This window comes from Bos grunniens, chromosome 9 (genome assembly GCF_055505025.1).
Source record: "Bos grunniens cultivar Pamir isolate PY7600 chromosome 9, Bosgru_T2T1.0, whole genome shotgun sequence".
Classification (NCBI taxonomy): domain Eukaryota; kingdom Metazoa; phylum Chordata; class Mammalia; order Artiodactyla; family Bovidae; genus Bos; species Bos grunniens.
This window is the reverse complement of record NC_141173.1, coordinates 71549586-71559041: the sequence shown is the minus strand read 5'-3', so window position 1 is coordinate 71559041 and position 9456 is coordinate 71549586. Positions and strand designations below refer to the sequence as shown.

Below are 9456 nucleotides of genomic sequence, written 5' to 3'. Positions count from 1 at the left end.
TAAATCTGACCGCTTGACAGTGCAGACTTACCACTTTGCTCTCCTTCAACCAGGACCTCTCTAAGTATTCCACACATGCATTTACATTGTAATGGAAAATATTACAAAGGAATAAAGAGAAGCTATAACCAGGGATTAAACTATTATAAAATGATAAAAGAAGATTTTGAATAAAAAATATACTACATCCTTCCCCATATATTCTCTTACATTTTCTCAAGAATGCTGCAAGGAAGGGATTAATAACTAGAGACTGTACAGTGAAGTTCAGAGACAGGTAGTAGCCCAAGATCAATGGTAAAATGCCACATTTCTGGCTCCAAGGTCATGCTGTTTCCATAACAACCAGGTTTTTATGTTATATTGACCAAAGAATGATGAAACTGAATTTAAGTCTTTAGATCATATTGGAAGCATAATTTATTCTTTTACTTTACAAGATCTTGCATGTATATGATGAAGTTTTCTACCCAATGGAGCGTTCACAGTGAATCTATATTCAATTCCTCCATCTAAAATGTGGACTTACCCAGAAAATAAATTTACTGTTGAGGAATTCGCTCTCAAGACTTTGCCAGTGACAATGAGTTTGATGGCTTTTCGAAACCAAGGATAAAAGAAAGCATAAATCAAGGGGTTCATAGCTGAGTTATAATAAGCAATCCAAACCAGTATTTCATAAATATATGTGGGAGTGATGAAACCTAGGAAGGCATCAATGATGGAATCCAGGAAGTAAGGCAGCCAGGAGACCAGAAACGCTAGCACTGCGACGCCCAGTGTTCTCGCTGCCTTTCTCTCCCTCTTGGCCACTCTGTCTTGGAAGCTGTCTGAGCATCGCCCTGTCTTGTTGTTCAGACTCTCAATTTTTCTAGCCTGCTGTTTAGCAATGAGGAAAATCTTGAAGTAAACAGTTATCATGACAAGAGTGGGGATGAAAAATACAAGGAAACTGACCAATACCCAACTCTGATTCACTGCAATTTGACAGCCTCCCACACAGGTGAGAGCACTTACTAGATCCTCCAGTCCAGCTGCATTTGCTCCTGTGCCAAAAAGAGAGAAAGAAAAAATAATAGAAAAGAGCCAAGAGGAGGCAATACACATGCCAGAAACAGACACAGTGAACCTGGTTGGATAAACCAAGGGGTCAGTGACCGCAATGTACCTGTCCAGAGAGATAAAGCACAAGTGGTAGATGGAAGCGTAACAGAATGAGCCTTCAAAACAGGAGTGGAGTTGACAGTAACGCTGCCCAAAGTACCAACAGCTCTCCACGGACCTCACTGTGCTGAAGGGCATCACAGTCACTCCCACCAAGAAGTCTGCACAGGCCAGAGAAGCAATCAAGAAGTTGGTAGGAGAATGCAGCTGCTTGAAGTGGAGAATGGAAATCATCACCAAGAGATTTCCAAACACAGCCAGCACAGCTCCAAAGATGAACACTGTGTACAGGATGAGGCGGGGGCCTGGTGAGTAGGGGGTTTTCACACAGGATCCGTTCAGGTGCTCGTAGCAGAGCTGCACAGCTGCAACAGAAGGAGATGCACTGCTCATGATTCTCTGATTTGATACCTGGAAACCTGTCACCCTCTGTGGCCCAGGATGTCATTCCTGCTTTTGAAATGTCCTTAAAGAAAAGATAAATACAATGTCAGTAGTTGCCAGTGCATTCTGTCTTTGCTTCCTTATAAGTGCAAATCTTCACTTACATGTTTAGAAAGTGATTCGTATCCTCATCTTGTAAAATGATTCATTTCTAAATGAATAAGTGGTTAATTTTCATTGTTACATAAAATGCTGTCTATTTAAATTTTTTAAAGACTTCCTGTATTACCTCATCCTTCATTTCAGAGAAGAGTTTGTCTTCAAGAAACTATTACATGATGCATGTCCGAATGCCACATTTTATTAGCATTATTTTCCTAATTTGTCAGAGCAATGATAATGCCCCAAACACTCTCTCCCCTCAGGAACATAGTTCCATAATTTCAATCCCCAAAGCTCTTAAGATTGAATCCCCACAAGTGCAAGGTGTTTAGAAAGAAAGAATTAAATAACAATTATGTTTATGCTAAACTAAGTTTATGTCCTATAATTTCCTGATGTCATTTGACCTTTGCATGAAATATAATAATGCCTAGCCTTTAAAACCTTTGAGCAGAAATGGAAAGTCATATTATTTACTGTTATTAGTTACTGCCTTTTCATTTTTCTTAGAAGCATTTGTTTATGATTTCTGCGTTGAATGTCACTAGAACTCTTTCAGATAAGTCCTTTTTCTCTTCCAGTATCAGTTTGTGTTAAAGAAAAAAAAAAATAGAATCGTATATTAAACAGTTGAATGCTTCAAGTTTAACTTTAATAATTCAGATTTAGAAAAGAGGAGGAGTAGAGGACAAAATGTTTGCCTCATGAAACAACCAAGGAAGTGCAAGTACAAATAAAACATTGTTCCTGCTAATGTTTTTCTTGTTGTAATGGGCACTATATGGAAGATATTTTTAAAAATAAATTGTTGAAAGAACTTTTGGAATGGGAGCATTCCTATATTATACTCCATATTTTACCACTGATAAATTTCCATTTCCTCTTAATGTTCTAGAATAGATGAGCTTATGTTTCAAAAAAATGTTTTCTGATGAATGACTTCTATGTGGTGTGCTCAGTTGCTCAGTCATGTTCAACTCTTTGCAATCCCATGGACTGTAGTCTCCCAGGCTTCTCTGTCCATGAAATTTTATAGGCAATAATACTGGAGCAGATTACTATTTCCTACTCCAGGGGATTTTCCCAACCCAGGGTTCAAACCCATGTCTCTTGCCGATCCTGCACTGGCAGGCAGATTCTTCACCACTGTGCCACCTGGGAAGCCCTCAGTGACTTCTGTAGCTAAGTCGCTTCAGTCGTGTCCAACTCTGTGCGACCCCCCATCAGCCCACCAGGCTCCCCCATCCCTGGGATCCTCCAGGCAAGAACACTGGAGTGGGTTGCCATTTCCTTCTCCATGACTTCTACTTATGTTAAAAAATCAGTTTTTTAATATTGAGGCATAAAATATTTTAATATTGAGGCATAAAATATATTTGAAAAGTTTACATTTTTAATAGGTACAGACTGATGACATGATAAATGTATCTGCTCTTGTATTCACAACCAAGAAGGGAAGCAACACCCTGTATTTCTCCTCAGGCCCTTTTATACTTAATCTCACCCCACATATCCCTTCTCCTATCCTGGGGAACCACGAATCTCCCTTCTATGGCTAGGGATTACTTTCCAAGGCCTAAAAATCTTGTGTCAAAAAGGTCACACAGTTTGTGTTCTTCTCTGTCTGGCTTATTTTACTCAGCTCAGTGTCTGTGAGTTTCACCCATGTCTGAGAACATTTGCAGCACATTCCTCGTTATTGCTAAAAGGAATTCCATTGTCTGAATTCAATTGTCTTCCAGTTATTTTATCCATATACCAGTTGACAAATATTTAGACTGTTCATCTTGGGACTGTCATATTGGGAAGTGTATGTGTAACTCTGCAAGGAAGTACACATTTTCTAAGGTAGCTGGACCATTTTATGCTCTCACCAGCAAGCTATGAGTGTTTCAGTTTGCTTCAAATCTTTCTTTCCTCCTGGTAGATTGCCTATCACCTTATAGGATTTTTAAATAAATTAGAGCTTATCCATTATATTTATTTTACTTCTCTTAACTCTATGTGAGAGGCTAACATGTGGACAAGTAAAGACAACTCAATGTGGTGATGGCTCCGATAAACAGAGTGCAGTGGAGGTCACCACAGTGAAGCATGGGAATTGTATTCACAGGTAATTTTACCAAGAAGGTAACTTTAAATATAGGTCGAGAGGATCCAGGAGATATTTAAGGTAAAAACAGACAGGGGTTTCCCAGGCCGAGAGGGCAGTGTGTTTTGAGGTTCCGAGATGGGGGCGGGACACATTCGCAAAGCTGAGAGCGGCTGTAGCGCAGGCGCAGTGTGGGGAGCGGCATGAGCTCAAGGAGACCTGCTCACAACTTGGCCCCACCCACCTCATTTTGCCAAGCTGCAGAGGTGAAGGGTTAGGAAGGGAGAGGACATGAAATGCCCGTGGTGACAGATACAAATGTTCGCTTCACCTGCTCAGGGATGGTACATAGGATTTATATTTTTGTGTAATACTCTTAAATCTATTTAGCCTCACACTGCACCAGGTACAAGAAAAAAATCTCAATAAATATAGGGATTCTGCTCCTTTATCCCCATAGTGGCATCCATGTTCAGAAAGCTCAGTCTCACAGTATCTGTGGGTGTTTTTTGAGGTCTGTCTACTGAGGAATGCGTTTTCCTACCCTAAGGACCTGACTTGGCAGCACCTTCGCCTTCCCTGAGGGGCAGGGCTCCTAACAGCCACGCTGGGAGGTTATGTCGTCTCTCAAAAGCATGTGCATCTACTCAATACATCTGTGCACGTTTATCACTTTTCAAAAATTACCTAAAGAGTAGAAATAAAGCACAAGTGGAACATGGAAACATAACTCCTGGTAGCTTCCATCGCTCTTGAGTACAGCACATAATTAATATACAGAAGAGTCAGAGCATTAAAGATCTACTGAAAGAAACCATTAAAAATACTTTAAAAATATTAAGATATAAATCCTGAGATACTTAAATATCTTTACGATGTAGTTTCTAAAATATACCAACGTACCTACAATTTAGTTTCATTAGATAAGACAAAAATATACCAAAGATATATACTCAAATGTTAGTCCACCAAAATAAAACACCAAGCACACAGATAAAACTAACTTCAATGCTTAGATAAAAATAGAGATGTGCGTTGTTAACATCAATTTTAATACATTTATTTTATCACAAACATTAACATTTTAAAGATAAATTACAAAGTAAATCCCCCCATAACAGACACTATTATACACAAAGGTACATTTTGTAAAAGTGTAATATGGGGGCTTATTATACGTTGCATTATAATTTAGGTCAGATGTTTTGCTTTTGTTTTCTTTTGATTTTAGTCAAAGAAGTATATTGAGGTTTTCTTTCCTTGTCAGTTGCTATTTTTAATGGTCAGTTGTGCTTTTTAATGGTTTCATAACATCTCATTTCAAAGGTAGAGCATAATTTAATTTACACCATATGAATCCTAGTTTATTGTAATTAGTAACTGAAAGATATACAATGAATGTCCTTGTCACGTTTCCTTCCTTGCCTGACTCTCTTCATATGCTTGCTTGCCAGAAACAGAACTACAGAGTCATGTGACATGTGTGATTTGAAATTTTACATAAATATCTTAATTCCCCTCTAAAAGAAAATGCTAAATTATGTTTTTCCTAATTGTTTATGAAAGTGCTCAACTTTCAGCAGAGTACTCAACTTCTCATACTCTAATTAATCTGATATTAATGATCCAGTGTTGTCAAATATGAGATACAAAACTGTATAAGATTTTAATTAATTTTAAAATTACATGTACATTTGACATTTTAATGTATTTATTAACCATACCTCTATAAAATTTTGTATTTATGTTTAGTGGGATATTCATCTCCATCTTAATGTTTTGTAAATTCTTTTTATATTTTTTAATCTACTAATTCTTCATCCTGTTTGCTGCCAGTAGCTTTTCCAAGTTTGTGTGTTTTTCTTTAACATGTCTTTCTTTCACTTTGAAGTTGAAAAATTTAAATTTAGTGCATGAATCTATATTCTATCATGATTCCACCAATAAATTATAAAAACTATGTTTTCTTCTAGTTTTTAATATCTCAGATAAATCAGTTTTGATTTTGTAAAATACATGAAGCAAGATGGTTAACAGTTTTTCAAAAAGTTTTATACCACATTAACATTTTTAAATTATCCATTTTTCAATAACATAAATAATAGTGTTATTTTAATCATGAATAGCTATAAACTCCAAATAGTACATATAGGGGGAAAAATAAAAGACAATTGCCCTCCATCATGAGCTGGAAGGTAAAAGCAACAAACTTCATGAAATGGGAAAATTGTTACATAAAAGAAACTACTATTGCAGTACAAATATTGCTCATGGTTATTCCTACCTTTACAAAATATCTCCTAAAATATAAAATATGAATCTCATCCTGGGTCTTAAGCTGATGGATATGGCTCAGAGATCTTTAGGAGCTGCAGAAAGACTGGACCCCAAGAATCAATTTGCTAAAACTAAAAGCAAACTAAACCGAGTCCTGGGGTTGCAGAGTCGGACACGACTGAGGGACTGAACTGAACTGAAACTGAGTTCACAGAAAGACATTAACAGAGAACTTGGAAGAAACATTTGAAAATGAAAGAAGAAAAAGCTAAGCTTGGTAGGAAAGGTAAAAGAATAACAGGGACTTGAAAGAGAAAAGTAACAACTGACAGAGCAGGACAGTGTAAAGATGTGAGAAAATTAGAAATTATGACCACTGTGTCAACCACTAGTAAGTAATAAGTTTTTATCAAATGCTCAAAGGATGTTCACTTCTCAAAAAATAACAGAGTAAAACTGATGCTGCTGAAATTGACGTACTGTTTTTCCTTCCCAGTTTAGTGAATCATTTTCAAGCACTATATTTCATATAACAATTATTCAGAAATTTTCAATATATCACTAGATCACTGTTAAATTTTTCAAATCATCAATATAAAATTTGTTTTAGAATTTAGTTTTGATTGATGAAATGTCCTTTAATATTTCCAGTTTAATAAGTCCTATTACTTTTTTAAACCAAAGTAAAATGAGGCATAAATCAAAGGATTTAGAGCCAGTTCCTCATGCGAAGAGTTGACTCATTGGAAAAGACTCTGATGCTGGGAGGGATTGGGGGCAGGAGGAGAAGGGGACAACAGAGGATGAGATGGCTGGATGGCATCACTGACTCGATGGACGTGAGTCTGAGTGAACTCCGGGAGTTGGTGATGGACAGGGAGGCCTGGCGTGCTGCGATTCATGGGGTCGCAAAGAGTCGGACACGACTGAGTGACTGATCTGATCTGATCTGATAGTAACTGAAGAAGCAAAATATCTCATAAGCATATTAAATGCTATAAAACTCAAAGAAGAATCAATGAATGAATTGATTACACTGAAAAGTCATGAGACCAAAAATATTAAACTGTGATGTCCAGGGTTTTAGCTGCTTTTCTCTGTGTCTTAGCCACTCTGTTCTTGCAATTCTCTGGTAACAATTTTACTTTCTAGTAATGTTTAAATCTTTTTAATCTGTTTTCTAATCACAAGAAGAGTATTTCTGTACCGAAGAATCTTAACAAAGCTAGGTATGAAAAACAATAGAGATCCTACCAATATGCAGAACTGATTTAAACAAGTTGACAATCACTCATCAAGCAGAGGGCAGTTACTTATCCCTCCATCCTATCATTTTGGGCATCTGTGTACAATTTGGCACCACTGTAGGCCAGAGACAGGATGCAGAAGATGCTGGAGTCAATTTCTCAGACAGACACCAGTGCAGACCTTAAGCATAATAGATTTAACTGAAACCCAAAAGTTTTCTGGGAATATGAGCAAAGCAGAAAAGGAAAAAAAAAAAAAGCAACAAGCTTGAGAAAGTTAATCACAGAGAAATTTCTGAGGAGTTGGAAATAAGTAGACCACTTTGAAAAAGAGACAAAGGAAATCAGAGACAACTGAAATGTTTACAGGATACAAAAGGAATGGTTAATGGAATAAAAATGTGTGTGGCAGGGGAGTGGACTGTCTGCAGAGACGGGGCTACGGTGAGTTCTGCAGTAGTTAACAAATAAGGGAGTTAACATTTATTAGTCAAATAAATATTTTTGGAGAAGCAAAGGGAAGTGCACATCCTAACAAGACTGAAACACAAGGGCTCATCCAGTTAAACTGAAAAAGCCATTTGTTTTCTTTCATGAAAAACCTTACTTGATTTTCTAAAACTCATTTCATTTGGAAAATGTAAAGATATCTTCAACCTCCTCAACCCAATGGCTTACATTTGTTCAGAGGACAAATTCATGCTCCCAGAACTATCCTTGAAAACCCGACCACTCACAATGACTTTGATGGCTTTCCTAAACCAAGGGTAAAATAAAGCATAGATCAAGGGGTTCATGGCTGAGTTGTAATAAGCACACCAACAACAAGTCTCATAAATATAGGTCGGGGTTATGAAGCCCATAAAGGCATCAATTAATGAGTCAATACTGTATGGTAACCACGAGATCATGAATGCTATGACAGTGATACCCAGGGTTTTAGCTGCTTTTCTCTCTCTCTTGGCTACTCTGGATTTATAACTGTCTGATGATGAATCTGTTTTGCTGCCAGTATTTTCAATCTTTTTAGCCTGTTGTCTGGCCACAAGAAAAATATTACTATAGAGAATGATCATGACAAGGGTAGGTATAAAGAAGGACAGAAAATCTATCAATACCCAGTTTTGATTTGCAACTATCTGACAGCCTCCTGCACAGTTGAGGGCACTAGACAATTCCTCTAGCCCATTCTCATTGGCACCCGTGTAGAACACAGCACCACTGTAAGTAAGGGGCAGGATCCAGGAGATGCTGATGCATATGCATGATACAGACACTGTGAACTTGGTGGGATAGACCAGAGGGTCAGTAACAGCAATGTACCTGTCAGTGGAGATGAAGGACAGGTGGAAGAGAGAGCAGTAACAAAATGCTGCATCAAAGCATGTGTGAAAAGTGCAGAAAGTTCGCCCAAAGTACCAGCAGCTCTCCACGGACCTGACCATGCTGAAGGGCATCACAGTCACTCCCACCAGAAAGTCTGCACAGGCCAGAGAGGCAATGAGACAATTGGTTGGTGAGTGCAGCTGCTTGAAATGAAGGATGGCAGTCATCACCAGGAGGTTTCCAAACACGGCCAGGAGAGCCCCAAAGCCATACGCCATGTACAGAATCACACGGGATGCGGGTGAGTAGGGGGTCTTCACACAGGATCCATTCAGGTGCTCATAGCAGAGCTGCACAGCTGCAGTGGGGGATGAGTTGCTGCTCATGATCTGTCGTTTACACTCAAAGAATTCTGTCCTTGATTTTCACAATGAACATAGGATTCTGATTTTCAGTACACCTAGGGGAAAAACATACATCCACTAGGATATCTGAGGAAATTTTCAGATATTATTACAATTTTTTTTTCATTTTCCTTATTGTAAAAATCACAATTGTGTTTAATAACAAAGCACAAAAATTACACTGAACAATAACATTGGGATTAGTTTTAACTAACGCATCATTCCTTGAATTTGATAAAATTTTCTTTTAGTTATAAATATTTTTATATTTTTTTACCTCCAGAGTTTCTCTTTGCAACAGGAAGTGATATGGGAAGTAATTACAGAGTGAAAGAATCATCTCCTACCAGGTTTATCTGCATTACTGCCTAAAGCACACAGTCCTTCCTGATATATAAAC

The 9456-nt window shown here is 37.8% G+C and overlaps 2 protein-coding genes across 2 annotated transcripts; both read right to left on the bottom strand.

Moving 5' to 3' along the window:
* Positions 1-525: 525 nt before the first annotated feature.
* LOC147366125 (trace amine-associated receptor 7a-like) lies at positions 526-1557 on the bottom strand. The gene has a single exon (XM_086316145.1). The coding sequence runs from the start codon at positions 1555-1557 to the stop codon at positions 526-528; it is 1032 nt and encodes a 343-aa protein (XP_086172271.1).
* A 6176-nt stretch (positions 1558-7733) lies between these two features.
* LOC147366124 (trace amine-associated receptor 6-like) lies at positions 7734-9038 on the bottom strand. The gene has a single exon (XM_086316144.1). It carries the CDS (start codon positions 9036-9038, stop codon positions 8001-8003), a length of 1038 nt encoding a protein of 345 aa, XP_086172270.1. The 3' UTR covers positions 7734-8000.
* Between the last annotated feature and the right edge of the window lie 418 nt (positions 9039-9456).

Bases quoted from the DNA above. Each gene is read 5' to 3' on its own strand.
- LOC147366125 (XM_086316145.1), bottom strand. From the start codon at position 1,557: ATGAGCAGTGCATCTCCTTCTGTTGCAGCTGTGCAGCTCTGCTACGAG.
- LOC147366124 (XM_086316144.1), bottom strand. From the start codon at position 9,038: ATGAGCAGCAACTCATCCCCCACTGCAGCTGTGCAGCTCTGCTATGAG.